The sequence below is a fragment of the Hordeum vulgare genome, chromosome 2H (genome assembly GCF_904849725.1).
Source record: "Hordeum vulgare subsp. vulgare chromosome 2H, MorexV3_pseudomolecules_assembly, whole genome shotgun sequence".
Taxonomy (NCBI): Eukaryota; Viridiplantae; Streptophyta; class Magnoliopsida; order Poales; family Poaceae; genus Hordeum; species Hordeum vulgare.
In genome coordinates this window covers 36,105,964-36,125,596 of record NC_058519.1, presented here as the reverse complement: position 1 = coordinate 36,125,596, position 19,633 = coordinate 36,105,964, and the positions used below count along the sequence as shown (strand labels likewise).

General features: G+C 44.3%; 1 protein-coding gene across 1 annotated transcript; it reads right to left on the bottom strand.

Annotated features, from left to right (window-relative positions):
- Positions 1–11,511: 11,511 nt before the first annotated feature.
- On the bottom strand, positions 11,512–12,727 carry LOC123429435 (NAC domain-containing protein 87-like). The gene is made up of 3 exons (XM_045113471.1): positions 12,421–12,727; positions 12,050–12,336; positions 11,512–11,934 (listed from the first exon to the last, which is right to left on the bottom strand). The coding sequence occupies exons 1-3, from the start codon at positions 12,614–12,616 to the stop codon at positions 11,710–11,712; spliced, it is 708 nt and encodes a 235-aa protein (XP_044969406.1). The 5' UTR covers positions 12,617–12,727; the 3' UTR covers positions 11,512–11,709.
- Between the last annotated feature and the right edge of the window lie 6,906 nt (positions 12,728–19,633).

The window sequence follows — 19,633 nt, the reverse complement described above, 5'->3', positions numbered from 1 at the left end:
ATCGTGTATTCTGACCGGCCTCTCCATTCGGACGATGGTCCCGATCTTTTCGGGGTTAACATCGATCCCTCGTTCGGAAACGAAGAAACCGAGTAACTTTCCGCTGGGAACGCCGAATGAACACTTGGCAGGATTTAGCTTAATATCGTACCTACGAAGGTTGGCGAATGTTTCTGCCAAGTCAGTCAGCAGGTCGGAACCTTTGCGGGACTTGACTATGATATCATCCATGTATGCCTCCACATTGCGACCGATCTGGTCGAGGAGGCATTTTTGGATCATGCGCATAAAGGTAGCTCCTGCATTCTTCAAACCGAAAGGCATGGTGATGTAACAGAAGCACCCAAACGGGGTGATGAAAGCTGTTTTCAACTCATCGGGACCATACAGACGGATCTGATGATAACCCGAGTAGGCATCAAGAAATGATAAACGCTCGCACCCCGCAGTCGAATCGACAATTTGATCTATGCGGGGGAGCGGAAAATGATCTTTCGGGCATACCTTATTGAGGTGCTTGAAGTCAATGCACATTCGGAGTGACTTGTCCTTCTTGGGCACCATGACTACATTGGCGAGCCACTCGGAGTGGTGAACCTCGCGAATGAATCTGGCAGCTAGCAGCTTAGCCACCTCTTCTCCGATTGCCTTCCTTTTGTGCGCGGCGGACCGGCGCAGGCGCTCTCGGACGGGCCGAGCAGCGGGATCCACATGCAGTCGGTGCTCAGCCAACTCCCTAGGTACACCCGGCATGTCAGATGGCTTCCATGCGAAGATGTCCCAGTTCGCACGGAGGAATTGGGTGAGCTCGGCTTCCTATTTGGGATCCAGGGTGGTGGAGATGTTCGTCGGGGCGGCAGACTCGTCCGTCGGGTGGATGCTAACCTTCTTAGTCTCCCCTGCCGACTGGAACGCGGACTCAGAAGCTGGCTTCTTCGAGCGCATTAAGTCAGCGGGGTCGACTGTCTTCTTGTACTCTTCGAGCTCGAGTACAGCCATCTGATGGTCGGCGATCCTCGACCCTTCCTGCAGACACTCCTCGGCTCGCTGGCGGTTGCCGGTGATGGTGATAACGCCTTTTGGACCGGGCATTTTCAACTTCAAATAGACATAGCACGGTCGTGCCATGAAACTCACATATGCCGGGCGGCCCAGAATTGCATGGTAAGCGCTCTGGAAGTCCACCACCTCGAATATGAGCTTCTCCTTGCGAAAGTTCTTGTCGGAGCCGAAGATGACCTCCAATGCGATTTGTCCGAGTGATTTGGCCTTCCGCCCTGGGACGACTCCGTGGAACTGCATATTGCTCTCGCTGAGTCTGGACATCGGAATGCCCATCACCTTGAGAGTGTCAGCATACATAATATTCAACCCGCTGCCGCCGTCCATTAGGACTTTGCGTAGTCGGACCCCTTCCACCACCGGGTCGACGACCAGAGCCTGCCTTCCTGGGGTGGGGACATGTGTTGGATGATCCGACTGATCGAAGGTAATCGCACTCTGAGACCATTTGAGAAACTTAGGGGCAGTCGGAACGGCCATGTTGACTTCTCTGTTTACTAGCTTCAGTCGACTCTTGCTTTCGACGTCAGCGAAGATCATGAGGGTTGCATGGACTTGGGGGAACGGATCCTCCTTGTCCTCCTCATCCTGTTCAGGATTCTGCTCACTCGGCTGCCCTTCGCTGAAACCCTGGATCAGGAGACGGCACTTCCGAGTGGTCTGCTTTGCGTATATGGGGTTACCTTCCTCATCCATCTTCGTATGGATTGGACAAGGCTGGTCCAGTATGGGATTGTTGAAAAGCTTTTTCTTGGGGGTGAAGTGCGCTTTCCCTTTGCCCTTGAATTTGGCGCTGGTTACAGCTGCAGCTTCTGCTTGCGGCGTGGGAGGAACCTTCGGTTTCTGCTTCCGAGTGTTACCTCCGTCGGTATCGCCGACTGTCTTGTGTTTACCGCTCCGGATGCGGTCCTCTTCTTCGCCATTTGCATAGCGAGTTGCTATCTCCATCATCTTGCTCATGGAGATGTCGCCGGTTCGACCAAACTTCAAGTACAGCTCCCTGTACCGCACGCCTGCCTTGAAGGCGCAGACTGCTTGATGCTCGGTGACGTTCTCCACCGTGTGGTAAAGAGTCGTCCACCGCTGAATGAAGTCGCGCAAGGGTTCATTCGGCTTCTGAACATAGTGCTGAAGCTCCACAAGACCTGCAGGGCGTTTGCACGTTCCCTCGAAGGTTCTAATGAACACTCGGGCTAAATCTGCCCAACTGTAAATGCTTGAGGGGGCCAACTGGTTCAGCCAAGCTCGGGCCGAGCCGTACAACATCAGAGGGAGGTGTTTCATAGCAACATGGTCGTCTCCTCCTCCGATCTGGACAGCCACTCGGTAGTCGTCTAGCCATGTTTCGGGCTTGGACTCTCCTGAGAATTTACCGATTCCCGCAGCCAATCGGAAGTTGGGCAGGATATCAGCCGAGCGGATGGCTCGACTAAAACATTCAGGGCCAGATACGATGGCCCTGCTTCCACTCGGACGGTCCATATCGCTGCCATCGCGGTGGGCTCGACCTCTGTCAACTCTTCGCTGGGCGATTCGGCCCCTTGCGTCGGGTCTTGGGTCGTAGGTGTCGCCGACTGAACGCCGATCATCATGATGCCGGGACCCGTAGGGCCCACCCCTCGAAGGGGTGCGTGAGCGACGGCGATACTGATGAGATCCAGGGCTGTGAACCGATCTATGCGTGTTTGCATGGACGGAACTATTGTGGATCCGATTGTGTGACTGGGAGACTGCAGAATTCTGCTGCGGCGCCGTGCGCAACAGGGCTCGGATTTGTTCGATTCCCCTTCCTGCCTCTGAATCAGTCGGCTGGAGGGAATCGACAATCTGGGCAGCCGCGGCCAGGTTGAGGAGAGGTGTGCGGAACACCTCCATGTTGCTCCGCCGAGTCTGTCGGCTAGTAGAACGACGAGGCGGACGACGCGCACCGGATGCTTCGCCAACTTCACCTCGGTCGGCTTGACGAGGATCTTCATGGGAGTTGGCCATATGTACTTCTGCTGCAGGCCCACGACCCACGTATTCGGTAGGAAGCTCAGTCGGAACCGAGTCCGAGCACTGGGAGTGTGGGGCGACAACAACAGACTCCAGGACTGCCACCTGAGAGGAGGCGAACTGGCGCGCTCGGGCATGCTGCACCCAACGTTGTAGACGCGGACTGCGAGATCGCCTGCTGCGGCGAGTGACGAAGGTGCAAGCCGGCAACGGAGCCGATTGTTGGAGAAGAAGAACGCCGCGAGCGCCGGCACGAAAGTGCGTGGTTCCGCGACGGGGAAGCGCCTTGACGTCAAGGGGTGCCTCCCAAAGCCACGTCGAATCGTCGACGACGAAGGAGAGAGCACCGAAGAGGATCTGGTGACCCATGCTCGAAACTCCACTGGACGACATGACGAAAGGGAGTAGTCGCAAACTCGCCGGAAGTCGCTTAGACGCCTGCCCCACGGTGGGCGCCAACTGTCGTGGGTATAAGCCTGACAGTAGATGTGTAGGGTACGAATGAGATGGGCAGAGTCCTAGCTACAACGAGGTTGTATGAGATCAGGCCCCTCTACGGTGGAGGTAATAGCCCTACGTCTCAGTGCTCTTGGAGCTGGTTACCGAGTGTAATATGGAGTACAATGTTTTTCTAACCCTTTCACCAGTGGGGGAGGGCGGCTCATATAGAGTGCGCTGCCCTCCACAACGGTTCTGATTCAAGGATGGAGTAGTGGCGATTGAATGCATGCGTTACAGGTAACGTATGCTATAAATGCTAGTTAATGCACCCGGAAACGTACGGCAGTTTCCCTCCAGGGAGGTTACGACGAACCGAGTGTATCCAGTCAGTAGGTCCGGTGTCCTTCGAGTCGTAGTCTCCGACTGGATAGTTCTGGGCCTGTTACCGACTGGATATGGGGGCACCTTAATACAGTCGGGCATACTTAAGGTCCCGTCTCTTACGTGGGGTAGTCCTTGGGTAGGACCTGTAGGACAGGCCTATGACCCTACCCTAGGACTATGACCCCATCAGGTGCCGTCCATTCCGTCTTAATGGCCATATTTATATACAAGGTCACAAACCTATTTTATAGATATTATAATAAATATATATAAATATATACAGAAAACGCATAGACAGACCGATTTTGACCAGTACTATATGTATAGTGTTGTATACAGAAATGGAGAGCTCCGAGGGAATCGGAGGCTCGAGACAGAGAGTCCATTAGTTGAGCATCGACAGGTCGGCCTTGAGCAATCGAGTAAGGCCAAAGGGTTTCGAGCCCTCCAAGCCCCCATCAGCCACCTAGTGGGCAGTAGTAGCAAGTGAATATGTCGTTGTTTAATCATTTACTATCTCCGTCATGGTTTACTGGTCCCTATCGTATTTATGTATAATTTTTATCATAAATTTGACTAACAAAATATACATTGTTTGTCAGAACTTATATTGTTGGATTTATATTCAAAAGAAGTTTCTAATGTTATTATTCTTCATATAACTTACTTTTTATTAGTTAAAGCAGAAGTCAATTTTTGACCTAAAATACAATCACTAATAAACCTGGACGGAGATAGTACGAGGTACTCGAAGTACGACACACAGAACTAATATCAGTGCATGCTCCAATTAATTGCAAGGAATATATTTGATTGGGATTTTTTTTCATGCCCAAATCAATCTGTGATTGGATGGTTATGAAGATGGTGTATCACCTGCACACCAAAGTTGAAGTTCCACACTCAACATTGGTGTTCGTATTTTTTTGAATTTATTTTAAATCTTCGGGCAATGCGCGTTTAATGAAAAAAAAAACGTTTCCGTCGACTACGAGGGTATGTGTGACAACTTCATCAATCTTAAGATGGCATACCGGTTCAGTCTTCCAAAGCTGTTTATAAGAATAAGTTATGCGTGCATACATAGGGAAGAGTGTATGATCATATATGTAAATGATCTTGATTGTACCGTGTTAAAAAAATTGGATTCAACGACGATAGCTTGAACGAACAAATGATTGGGCACGTGCATGCACATGAAACGGTTTGGTTCCCGCGTGGCCGCTTGCTTGTTGGTCCATTTGAAGTTTTGAACCAACCACGTACGTACGCCCCATTTCGTATGCAAAAATGCTACACATATAAATTCTTATGTAAATCATTTACGAAAGCAGGTTTCTTTTCCTAAGTGTCACTGATCTCCCACATCGGTACATACGTAAACTTTCGTAGAAAACTCTACGTAAGTCTAGCAAAGCTCTTTCATAGGAGTATAGAACGACCCGCATATGAAGAACCGAGTTCAATCCGAGAAACTGGTTGGTTGAAGGCCGGATTAACAGAACAAAATACAAGAACAATGCTATTCTTATGTAACACTTGTACGGAAATCTTACGCAACGGTAGAATTCATGGACAGTCACTCTCATGTTCAGCTCCAAGCGGTTATTATCCCTCTCACTGTACGCAATTTTTCGTTATTTTTTATGTACTAATAGGATTTCTAAAAAATTTCTTAAAAAATCTTCAACAAGGATAGCATTTCTTTCTAGCGGTTGGAAATAGTTAGAGTTTGAAGTCGAAGCAACATAAACCTTTTGTTAATGCAATAATGCATTCAAATGGCTTCACTATATTGTTCTATACTCGTACAGAGCTACAACAAGTTTAAATGGGTCGTGGCCGGCTCCGTCTAAAAGAAAATCAGCGAGGTGTGAAAGCAAATTTTCCATATGAAGAAAAAACATTGGGCTTCGCCATAGGCTGGGCCGCCCAACTCCCTCTATTGTCCGACAAGTCATGCGTTCGAAACATTCTGGGGACTTATTGTATTGAAAAAAAAACGTGTTTCTATATTTTTGAAACAACAAATTAAAGGGCAGAGAAATCAAAGCGGCGACCTCCACGAGGGAAGCGTGTGGAACTACCACAGATCGCAGGTTTGAATCATCGTGACCACTATTTTTGGTAGGTACTATTAAACAAATAGGGAAAGAAATCGAAACTCCTATAAATTTGAAACCATTGCGTAAACACGAAGGGAAATTGTACGCATGACCTCTACAAGGAATGTGAAGGAACTACTCCCTCCTTTCCTAAATATAAGTCTTTTAAGTGATTTCACTAAGGGACTACATACGGAACAAACTGAGTGAATCTACACTCTAAATTATGTCTATATACATCCGTATATAGTCTTCTAGTGAAATATCTAAAAAGACTTATATTATGGAACGGAGGGAGTACAATGCATCTTACAGGTTCCCTTACTGGGTGCTTCAAAATTCTTAAATAGTTTTGGTATATTTAGTTTCTCTTGGTAAAACCATTTGCCGTCGGGGATTGAGAAACACATTTACAGGTTGGTATTGTTCTATAACCAAGACCCCTGAATCAACCATGGCATGTATGATTGCGAACAATCTACGTTGCACGGGTAGTTCAGTAAGTGCATCTATATATCCAGCCAGATACTGCCCCGATACGTATACCATACATATCCTTTGATTTATTGGAAATTCTATTTAAAAGCGCCGCATCATGAATATCCGTGCGGCGGCTTGCGAAGCATGTGTGCTTTTTTCATCATGCATGCATGCAATGATGTCAAAATATTTGTTTTTAAATGACTGAAACTCAAAAACTTTTCTCTCTTAAACCATTAATTAGACCGATGATCCATTTTCGTCGTTGGTTTGTTTCGTTGAAATTTTCGAAACTAGATCCCATATCGACATATTTCGATAACTTTTTTTACTCGTACGTACCGCATTTGTTGCACTTACTTGTCATATTAGTAAGTACTTGTCTGATAAAATATAACTTAATCGTTAAATTTTTAAAAATTACGTATAAATATGACATCTCGACATAATCAAAGTAGCAAGGACAAATAACCTTTTTTAGGCGATTACGCGTAAAAATATGACAACTCAACATATTTAAAACCGGTGACCACAAAAAATCTTTTTTGGTCATCGTTTGTAAATATGACAACTCGACATAGTTGAACTAACAAGCACATAAAATAATTTTCTTGCAAAGTTGTATGTAAACATGACAAGTTGGCATATTTTAATTGATAAACACAACACATGACATGCTTTTATATCATGTATAATGAAAACTTCTACAAAGCTTTGTACGAAACAACATTAAAAAATGTCAATCAAGTTATTTTTCTTAGGCAAGTAAGTGGTTAGTAATACACTACAAGAAATAAGCTCGTTTATGACAAAAAATAATGACGGCGGTTGAATTGGTCATAGATCTATAACTAAAATTTACAAAAAGGTCATGAGGTGTCTAAGAGGGTCCAAACACTAGAAAGTTTTGACCATCTCTATCAAAAAGGTCATAATCCCATTATATGTTGTGTCCAGAATTTTTCTTTGTAAAGCACAACTTGATTTCTTAATAGCAGTTGTGCGACAAACTATGTTTTTGTAGGAACAAACTACGAAAAGTATGGTTCTAGTTAAGTTATTGGAAGTTCTCACTTTTTAACGTGTTTTATGATGTTTAACGACTCAAGTTCTCTGTAAGCACACGCCAACAAACCCCATCAATAATGGGAGGTGCCGCTGCTCCCGATCCATTTGTAATTCTCCAGGCCTGGGTCAAAAACTTCTCCACGTTGTTGTAGCTTATTTTCTTTATGCGTTTTTCCCATAGGGTTACCCCCTCTGTGTAAAACTCCGTGTAAAGAAACTACTGATCGTGTATGCAATTTAATGGAAATCGTTCAGGCGGGCAGTCGCCACCCGTAGACATTTAAAAAAAGTTCAGCTTAGTAGGTGCAGTATTGAAATGTAGTCTGTGAAATACTAAATATATGGAGCCACCTAAACTACAAAAACAAGATGCTTACTAACGCCGTTCCATTAGTTAAATTATAGCTTCAGGGGTTAAGCCCAGTGTTTGTTTAGCCAGTACCCACGTCCTATCTGTATGTAACCTTAGTCCACTCCTTGCATTTGCTTGCTTGATTGATCATGTCACTGCTTTGGTTTTGCGCCTTTGCAAAACTACCAGGAGATGGCTACACATTTTCTTGAAGTAGTTATATATTTTTTCCCTGTGCTTGCTGAACCATTGCCTATGAAATGTGCAGGATACATAAAGCATATTCCAGAGCGTCCCAAAGAAAATGGTTCCTTCCGTTCAAAGGTATTCAGAATTTTCATGCTTCCCTAACCGTTTCTAAGTTAAGTTCAGATGTTTTACACTTTTTTTAGCCGGGATCAAAGTTGTATCACTACCTGTTTTAGTTGTTTTCTCGTATAAACGTGACAATCAAACATAATACTTCAAGAAGTTCAGGCTTTATATGATACAAGAGTGGCAAGGGGAGAAACGCAAAACTGTTCTTTGGCTAATATTTTAATTTCAATATCAGGTCCTTTAAAGAATGTTGGGTTAAAAAGATTGCAGAAGAAGAAATTAGAGCTCTGCATATAGATAGCTACTGGGTCATTTAAACAACAGAATGCTGAAAATTATGTCATGTGAAAGAACTGCAGGAAACCATATAGGGGTAAGAATGCAAGTTTACTGTGGTGTCTAGTTGAGTTGATCGGTCCCTTTGGATCACGAGTCCAGAACAAGACAACTTAAATCATCTTACTGTGCCCAGTTTTAGTGATTTTGAAGAGCTGGAAGTAGCATCTGATGTTCTCTCATCTAAAGAACATGGGCTTCTATAGCGTTTGTCCATGTCTAATTAAATCTTGATCCCGTAGTACTTTCTGTATGAGAAATAGACATTGAGGATCACTTTTACATATATTTTATCAACCCTGTTGGGATGCTTTGCAGGAGATACTGAACATAATTCCTGACCTGTGATAACAGTTTTTTTGCCTTATCTCCATCTCGGAGATCTACCTTCTATCAAAAGGTATCTATCAATCTGTTTTACTTGCAAGACAGAAATAATATATGTAGTTCAAATGGTGAAATCCATATAGGTTTTAAGATTATGTCCTGTTAATTGTTCCATTTGCTAGAGAGAGTGATAACTCAAAACTGCTATGGAGCTGATGTAAATTTAGTTGGCCACAATGGGTCATAAGTTTATTCCTTACTACATATATAGGCCAGTTAATCTTAATTTAGTGCAAGCTACTATTTTATATAGATTGGAGTGCTGATGAGTCACCCAAAAGGTGTTTGCATTAATGCAGTAACTTTCTAACTGATACCTACATTATACTGTATCTTTTGATTTTGAATGTGTGCACATGAATTTTAGATGGAAATTTATCGGCTTGGGCTGGGAAGATAATGGAGACTGATACACATGTTCCTTCGTTCCTCCGGAGCAATAAAGAAGATATGGCAGCTGGGGCTTCAATTGTATCACCCACACTTAGTATACACACATGAATATAGTTACAAGTCAAATCACATATTGTGCTCATTTCACAATGTAATGTAGGACCAGTTAACTGTTAGTCATTGTAACATGTTTGACTGAGATGAAGCTTCATTGCACCTTTCATTCTCTTTATGTGCTCATTTTAGTAATAGTTACTAGGTTCTAGGGCTGGAGTTGTAAATGGATGAAGCTTCATTGTAACTGGATTTGTAGTGGAGTTGAAGGCCGAACTATTTCATGTGGTGCATGTTTGTAAAGTTTATGCAATGATGTTTATTGCTTAAATGACCAGGACTATTTAATGTAATGTTTTTTCGTCGGAATTAGCTACGATACCTAGTGTATGAAAAAAGTGCAAAATAAGGCCTCGTCCTAGATAAAAATAGTAATGGGCTGAAATATCAAATATTGATCTGAATTGTTGGGCCTGGCCCATTTAGGTGTCTGATTTGGATTGGGCTAGTAAAATTGTGACCTTATTTTTCAGTCATTGGTGATCCGCCACATCATCAGCTTAGCCACGTGGCTGATGCCATGTCAGCTCCTATGTGGTTCAGGTACACATGTAATGACCAAAAAAATTGGTCAAAGATTTTATGACCTAAGTTTTTTGGTCAAAGAATACTTGACCAAAATACTGAAAAGGTCATGGTTGTTCGTTCTTGACAGCCAACTGTTTACCCTCTGAATTTGGTCAAAAAAAGGTCGTAACATGATATCAATGACGATTCTTTGACCAAAATGGTGGGTCATTATCGATCATATTTCTTGTAGTGATATGACATGTGGGTCAAAAAATGTGGTAAGTATGAGTAAAAAAAAGTTGATGGAACATGTCGACATGGGATCTAGTTTCGAAGAACTCGTCGCGACGAAGTCAATGATAAAAGCGGATCATCGATTGAATTAACGGTTTTGTAGATAAAACTTTTGAAATTTCAAACATTAATGAGAATCTTGTTGGCTTTATTCCATGCATGCAAAGAAGAGAGAGAGGGAACTAGCCGCATTATGGCAATACTTAGCTTACTTTGTAAGTGATGACAATACTTAGCTTAGTAGTACTAATGGATCATATCTTTTTTATTTTGCTTTGCGAGCGTTGTGCATGTCTGCATAGTCGATTCTTTGATTTATTGATTTAAAATGATAATAGTGTTTGATACAGCTGGGATACCTCTGGGATACATTTTGGATACGGGAACCCCTTCGTTCAATGTGAAAGCCTCCTGTTTTATTTGTAAACTCCCGTGATGAGAACTCTTGTTTTATTTGTGAACTGGTTGTGAACTTTTCTTTTTCATTTGTGGACTGGTTTCTAGTAACTGAACCTATGATATTATCTATCTACTCTGATCCGTTCCGTATTATAGGTTGTTAAAAAGATCCATATACATTTTTTTACGAAGCGGAACCTTTAAACTTTCCAAAAATGCCCTCGCACCACTCCACTCGCTCTCGCTGTCGTTCCCCTTGCTCTACTCGCTCTCGCAGCTGTCGTTCCCCGTCGTCGTTGGCTTGGACCTGGACGTGCGCCCAAGATTGGGAGAGCAGGAGCGCCAAGGCCTGGAAGTGGAGGCGCTTGGACCTGGGCGCAATCTTGGAGGTGGAGGTGCGACTATCTGGGCACAACCGGAGGTGGATGTGGAGGGCAAGGCCTGAGGTGGAGGTGGAGGGTGGGGCCGGAGGTGGAGGTGAAGGGTGGGGCCGGAGGTGGAGGTGAAGGGCGGGGCCGGAGGTGGAGATGAAGGGCGAGGCCGGAGGTGGAGGTGGAGGGCGGGGTCGGAGGTGGAGATGGAGGTGGAGGGCGGGTGCAGAGGTGGAGGGCGAAGGGAGGAGCGGAGGCGAAGGTGGAAGAAGTTGACGAAGATTTAGAATACAGGCTGATTTAGAATTTGAACCGGGGGCATAATGTCTATTTGTCCATTTTCACCTGGTTGGAAGATATTCCCCAACGACCTATAATACGGAACCGAGGGAGTATGTGACTATGTGTGTGTGAATGTGATTACCATATTTGTTAAACAATTATGCCGAACCATTGACATCATCGATCGAAAGAATAATGAATTAACCGAAGAAATCCAGTATTTGTTAAGCAATTGTAAGTAGTAAAAAGTACATATAGTTTGATATCAAAAGTTAATGAAACAACTGATCAATAGAAAAGGTAGCACCATCCAAATAACCATCTATATATAGCTACCAACAAATTAAGACGCTCTAGTCCGGGTGATAGATATGGATGGATTCATCAGTCATCACATCTTCCACATGTAGTTTGGGCTCTACTGTTGCGGCGCCGGGGCGCCGGCAAAGTCTACGGCGCCTGACGGGGAGTCCATGAGGATCGGCAGGTCGGCGTTGTTGAGCAAGTCATCACTGTTGAATATCTCATCGAGGAAGGCGAACGGGTCCTCCTCCTCCATGCCCCCATCGGCCGCCGGCGCCATCTGGGGCGCATTGTTGGCCGCCGAGTCTTTGTTGAACAGCCGGCAAACAGCCCAATCGTCCTGCAAACAGCCGGAAAACAACACGAGGAGAATAAGAAACAAGAAACAAATCTGGAGCGTGACATGTGATGTGACTGTGAGCGCGTGGTCCAGCCAAAATCGATTCTTGCCGTACCTTGGCGGAGCGGGGTAGGCGATGGGGCAGCTGGCCCTCGAGGCGGTATTCGTGCATCACCCACGACGTCTTCTCGCCGCTGGGGGCGCGGCCAAGGTAGAAGACGAGCGTCTTCTTCATGCCGATGAGGACGGCGCCCCGGCCCTTGCCGCGATAGATCTCCTTGTCCTTACCCGTCGCCTTCCAGTAGCCGCTCCTAGTCGCCCGGTTGGTACGCGTCCCCGTCGGGTACTTCCGATCCTTGTGCACGAAGAAGAACCACTCCTTCTCCCCCATCTTCGCCAGGCCTGCAGAAAAACCAACTGGCCATGAGCGCCCTACCTCCCATACCTGCAAATTGTCGAGTACTATACTAGTAGTACTGCACTTACTCGGGAGATCCCATGGCTCGGTGTTGTTGATGTTAACGTCGGGGACAACGAGAACGGAGGAGTAGGAGTTGCTGATCTTGGGGGTGAGGTAGTACGTGACCACCTCCTCGTCGGTGGGGTGGAACCGGAACCCTCGAGGAAGCACTAGCTGCGGCTCCTCCCCCCGCAGACCCATCACCGCCGTCACGTCCGACATCGCTGCCGCCTCTCGGATCTACTAGCTTACCTTGCTACGCTGTGGAGGAACCAGATGAAACGGGGGTTGAGGAGGAGGAAGAAGAGCGAGAGATGTGAAGAGGTTTTTGTCTCAACGTTTTGGGGTTTAGAAAAGCGGCGGGGTGGGCGTGGTTATATAGCATCCAGAATGCTGTACCACGCAGGCCTCACTTATTTACTGCACCTCCATAGTTTAGCTAATATTGATGGCTACTAATTCTTTGTAATGCTTTATAGTAATTCCAAGGAAATAAATTAATGCTCTGCCAAGCGGCTAAGTATGTCCTAATGATTTGCTCATGATAGCATCCTGGATAACAACAGCCATGTGAAATGTTAAGAGGTTGCAAACATGATTTTAAATAGCGAATTAAATTGACGCAATCGGGGCGATATCTTCGTTCGCAAACCGCCCCGCAATTTGAGTGGCATTGTGAATCGCCGAAGATAGCGTCGATGAAGATAGCGCGGTGCCAAATTAATGCCGGATTATGAGCCGAAAGTTTCGCTCCAATGCAGGGCTGCCGATAAATCCTTTATCTTCTGCAATTTTAATTTTTGGTTGCCAATGATACAATTTCTGGATAACAACTGTGTAATAACCATGTCCTAATCTAATGATATAGTCCTCCTTCTGACCAAATAATTATTTCAGTGTTACTAATTTTATTTTATATGTTGAGTACTACTACCTTGTATGAAAATATAAGACATACTAGTAGAAAACAGGGCTTTAATCCCGGTTGCTAAGGACCTTTAGTCCCGGTTCATCAATCGGGACTAATAAGTTGGGATTAAAGCCCTCCCTCCCCATTAGTCCCGGTTTGCCACACCCCAGGACTAATTCCATTCCACGTGACTGGTAGAGCGCGCCGTGGGCGAGGCTCTTTAGTCCACTAACAGCTTCGGAGATTTGGGGTTCATTGTTTATTTTTGCTTTTCATTTTCTGTTTTCCATTTAATTCTTTTTCATTTCAAACATAACTTATGCTACTATATACCGTACACATTATGTATATATCATAGATTTTCTCGTATGACCAATCATATATCATAGGATTTCTTGTATGACCATATATATATATGCATACACACATATATTTGGTATATACAATTTTTTCTACAACTTGCAGATCATTACACGCATGCATTAATTGGTGAACTGGCATTCTCCGTCGGGATCTATGACCTGCTCAAGCAAAAATCCCGCCATTTCCTCTTGAATAGTATGCGGTCCTCTGGTAGGAGCCTCTGCCGCATCTCCGACATCTTTAAAGGAGACCAATATAAATATATTAGTTATGTGTATATATACTAGACCATGATAAAAAAATGAGAATAGTATTTACATACCGAACGACGTGTGCTATCTCTGTGTCGTTCAGTCATAAAGCGAATGTTCTCACAAACATGGAATAGTCCTCTATGCCTATTGCATGAATCACTTTACGGGAATAGAATTCAGTCAGATAATAATCAAGCATGATAATGGTATTGAAACTAGAACTAAAGAGATGCACGGATATAGCTAGTACTACTTAATAATGGTACTAAGGAGTCATTGATTACTTGATATCAAGAAATGAACTAAAGAGGCCGACATAGTGTGATAAAGATTGAAATCACCTGTCGAGCATCAACTTCAGGTCCATGTACTCTTTACTGTCTTTTTTAGTGAGTTCAGTACTTCAACTTTTCCCTCGTCAACACTAATGATTAGCAGTATCCAGTGGAAACTGCATTGTATAAGCGGGCATGCATAACTCATTAAATAACTACGTACACTTAAGTAAGGAAAATAGAATTTAGTTGTAAGGAAATACTAGTTCTGATTGGGTATTTAGTACCTCCAAAAACCTATACAAGTTCTCCTCTGTTTCATCTTTGTGCTTTATTAACGTCTGACCACAAATGGTATTTTGGGTCAATGAATCCAATGTCAAAGACTCCATCTCTTTTCATTTCAAACATCTTCATTCTGCATAACACCACACAAAAGAATATAGTGAGGATAATTAGAGGCAAATGAACGACCTGATGAGCTAGAGACTTAAATTACAGAAAGAACTCACTTACAGACAATAGCAAGTGACGAGAGATTTGTCGAGTGCATCTTGATTGTATATCTGAAAAATTCTTCATTTTCAATCCACAAATCTTTTGCATTGAAGTAATGCTATGGCTTGACTTTCGCCATGAGGCTCTCGCGACTGAGTTTTACTTCCCTCATGTACCAAGTATGCAATTTGTACATTTGCGTTCGTAGCTGCCAGACGTCCTCAGGCCTCACTAGAGGTTGCTTGGTGACAAATTTCCATGCTAGTTGACCCTCTTTCACCCTAGGCTTTACTCGTCGCCCATCGTGCCCACCGGTACTCACCTTGAGCGGCGGAATCGATTGCACTACTTGTTCTCCCAGTCGGGGAACGGTTTTCCTGCTTTTCACACTACCGCTCGAGTCCTTCTTTCGCTGTTTATGATATGACTTGCTAATAGAGCGCTCATAGTCTGATCGACTTCTCTCCGGAGGCGGATTAGCAAGATTGTCCAGAACGCGTCGTACGTTTCCAGAGCTACTATCTCCTTTGAAGGCGGGGGAGGTTTCAGTCCAAAATGGGCCTTCAATTCAGAAGCCACTTGGGCGTCTCTTTCCCGAGTGCTCTTCTAGTAAGCCAACTTATTTTTGGTAGGAGGGGATGGTTTCTTCCTTGGTGATCTCTTCCGCTTTGGACTTTGTTTCCTCACCAGAAAATGAAATGACCGCGTACTCGCCCTGGGCTCTGTCTCGGGGTGGTGGGGTGGAGTCGGCTGACGCGGTGGCGGACTCGCGCTGGGCTCCATGTTATGGTGGGATGGAGTCGGCTGACGCAGTGGCGGACTAGCGTTGCGCTCCATGTCGGGGTGGTGGGGTGGAGTCGGCTCATGTGGCAGACTTGGAGGAGGAGTCGGTGGCCTTGGAAAGACGATGCAGTCCTTTCTCCATAAGCAGAGATCACATAAGACTTCTTGTAGTGTCTATTGCCCTTCACCTCCAGGAATGTTGAGATCTAGTGACTGATATCCCGGCATCACTTCATCCACCCCGACATGAGCTTAGCCAGCTGGAATCAGATTGGAATGGAAGGTTGCATCAGGGGGATTTGTTAAAGCATAGTCGTCCGCTACCTTCATGGATACATTCTTGAGTTTCATGTGTAGCTCACAACAATTGGCCACTGTGATTTCATCCATAGGGTAACGAGCCAGCAATGCATCATTGGCAAGGACCCCCGTGGAACCCATGCTGCTTTTCAGCTTCGATGGAACGGTGCTATCCAATGCTGGATCTGATTGCTCCAGCCGTTGAGACGCCCTTTGATGGTTAAGTGTGTTGATCTGCTCAAATTTGCATTCCAAATCCTCAAGCCGGTTAGCATCCTGTTGGGGAACATTACATGAAAAACAAAAATTTTCCTACGCGCACACAAGATCAATCCATGGGGATGACCATCTATGAGAGGAGAGAGTGCATCTACATACCCTTGTAGATCGCTAAGCGGAAGCGTATATAATGTGTTTGATGTAGTCGTACGTCTTCACAGTCCAATCACGATCCATCCCGCGATCCCATCACGATATATCCCGCGATCTCATCATGATCCTTCCCGATCTAGTGCCAAACGGACGACACCTCCGTGTTCAGCACACGTACAACTCGATGACGATCTCCACATTCTTGATCTAGCAAGAGGGGCGGAGAGGTAGATAAGTTCTCCAGCAAAACGGCTTGGTGGTGGTGGTGGTGAACTAATCCAGCAGGGCTTCGCCAAGCTCTCCTGAACTAATGTAGAATATAAAACGACCTAGAGAGAGAGGGCAGCACGTGGCATATTAGAGTTAGGGCTGCCCTCAAATCCTCTAGTATATACAGGAGGGAGGGAGAGGAGGAGGCAGTCTCAAAACCATCAAAGGGTTCGATCGAAGTGGAGGAGGTGGAAGAGTCCACCTCCAATCCTACTCTTAGAAGGATTCCTCCCTTCCCCACTTGGGGTTTCTTTCCTTCCCACCTCCTAGCCGCATTGGGCCTTAGTGGGGGGTTCGGCCAGCCCACTAGGGATTGGTCCACATCCTCACATAGCCCATGAGACCCTTTGGGGTGAGTGGGACCACTTAGTGGTCCCGTGGAACCCATTTGTCTCTCCCGGTATACTGTCGGAAATGCCCGAAACTTTTTCGGAGTTCAAAAACCACTTTCCTATATATCAATCTTTACCTCCGGACCATCCGGATCTCCTCGTGACGTCCGGAATCTCATCTGAGACTCCGAATAACCTTCGGTCACCAACATACATAACTCAATGATACCAAAACGTCACCGAACCTTAAGTGTGCACACCATGCGGGTTCCAGAACCATGCAGACATGATATGACATACTCTCCAGTCAATAACCAATAGCGGGACATGTATGTCCATATTGGTTCCTACAAATTCTAAGAAGATCTTTATCGGTCAAACCTCTATGTCAAGGATTCCGTTAATCCCGTATGCTATTCCCTTTGTCCATCGGTATGTTACCTGCCGAGATACGGTAGTCGGTATCTCCATACCTAGTTCAATCTCGTTACCGGCAAGTCTCTTTACTCGTTTTGTAATACACGATTCCGTGACTAAATATTTGTCACATTGCTTGCAAGGCTTATTGTGATGTTGTATTACCGAGTGGGCCCCGAGATACCTCTCCGTCACACGGAGTGCCAAATCCAGTCTTGATCCATGCCAACCCAATTGACACCTTCGGAGATACCTGTAGAGCACCTTTATAGTCACCCAGTTACGTTGTGAAGTTTGTCACACACAAGGTATTCATCCAGTGTCCGGGAGTCGCATGATCTCATGGTGATAGGAACAAATACATTGACATGCAGAAAACAGTAGCAATAAACTGACATGGTCATATACTACGTTCATAGTTTGGGTCTTGTCCATCACATCATTCTCCAAATGATGTGATCGTGTTATCAAACGACATCTCATGTCTATGAACAGGAAACCTTAACCATCTTTGATTAATGAGCTAGTCCTTCAGAGTCTCACTAGGGACAATGAGTTGTCTATGTATCCACACATGTATTTAAGTTTCCAATCAATACAATTCTAGCATGGATAATAAACGATAATCATGAACAAGAAAATATAATAATAAACAATTTATTATTGCCTCTAGGACATATTTCCAACAGTCCCCCACTTGCACTAGAATCAATAATTTAGTTCACATCACTATGTGGTTGAGATGAATCTAACACCCATATAGTTCTGGGGTTTGATCATGTCGTGCTTGTGAGAGAGGTTTTTAGTCAATGGGTGTGAAACATTCAGATCTGGGTGTACTTCACAAATCTCTATGCCATATTATAGATCTTTCTACCACGGTCCACTTGAAACAATTCCAAATGATTGCTCCACTATATGAATCCGGTTTACTACTCGGAGTTATCTAGATTAGTTTCAAAGCTTGCATCACCTTAACCCTTTACGACGAACTATTTTATCACCTCCATAATCGAGAAATATTTCTTAGTCCACTAGTTACTAAGGATAACTTTGACCGCTGTCCAGTGATCCATTCCTGGATCACTCTTGTACCCCTTGACTGACTCATGGCAGAGCACACATCAGGTGTTGTACACAGCATGTCATACTATAGAGCCTATGGCTAAGGCATACGGAACGACCTTGGTCCTTTCTCTTTCTTCTGTTGTGGTCGAGTTTTGAGTCTTACTCAAATTCACAACTTACAATACTATCAAGAACTCCTTCTTTGACTGATCCATTTTGAACTCCTTCAAAATCTTATCAAGGTATGTGTTCATTGAAAGTTTTATCAAGCGTCTTGATCTATCTCCATAGATCTTGATGCTCAATGTTCAATCAGGTTTAATCTAGGTTTTCCTTTGAAAAACACCTTTCAAACAACCATATATGCTTTCCAGAAATTCTACATCATTTCTGATCAACAATATGTCGACCACATATACTTATGAGAAATTAGATAGTGCTCCCAACTCACTTTCTTGGAAATACAAGTTTTTCTCATAAATCTTGTATAAACCCAAAAACTTTGATCATCTCATCAAAGCGTGTAGACACCTGTTTTTGTCAATAACCAATAGAGAGACCTAGATTCCCATATGGATTTCTACATATTCCACTAAGGTCTTTATCACTCGAACCATGATGTCAAGGATTCAGTCAATCTACGTATGTAGTTCCCTTTATCTATCGGTATGCTACTTGTCCGTGATTCGATTGTCAATATCTCATACCTAACTCAATCACATTTCGGACAAGTCTCTTTACTCGTTACATAATAGAAGATCCCGTGAGAAACTCCTTAGTCAGATTTCTTGCAAGCTTCTTATGCTGTTGTATTACCAAGAGGTCCCAGAGATACCTCTCCATCATACATAGTGACAAATCCCAGCCTCGATCCATGTCAACCCAAGAGAAACCCTCGGAGATGCATGTAGTGTACCTTTATGATCACCCACAAAGTGACCTTGATGCACACAAGGCATTCCTCCAGTTTAGGGAGTTGCATGATCTCATGGTCTTAGGAACAGATACTTGACATGAAGAAAGTAGTAGGAACAAACTAAGTGATACGATCAAATGATATGCTTATGATTGGGTCTTATCCATCACATCATTCTCCTATTGATGAGATCCTGTTATCAAATGATAACTCATGTCTATGATTAGGAAACTTTCACCATCTTTGATCAATGAGCTAATCTAGTAGAGGCTCACTAGGGACACGTTGTTGTTTATATAAGCACACATGTATTTAAGTTTTTGGTTAATACAATTCTAGCATGGATAATAAATGATTATTATGAACAAAGAAATATGATAATAACCACTTTATTATTGCCTCTAAGGCATATTTTCAACATCATGCGTACTTGAACACACTGGTTTCCAAATCCATTCCCAACAGAAGGACTAATGACCTT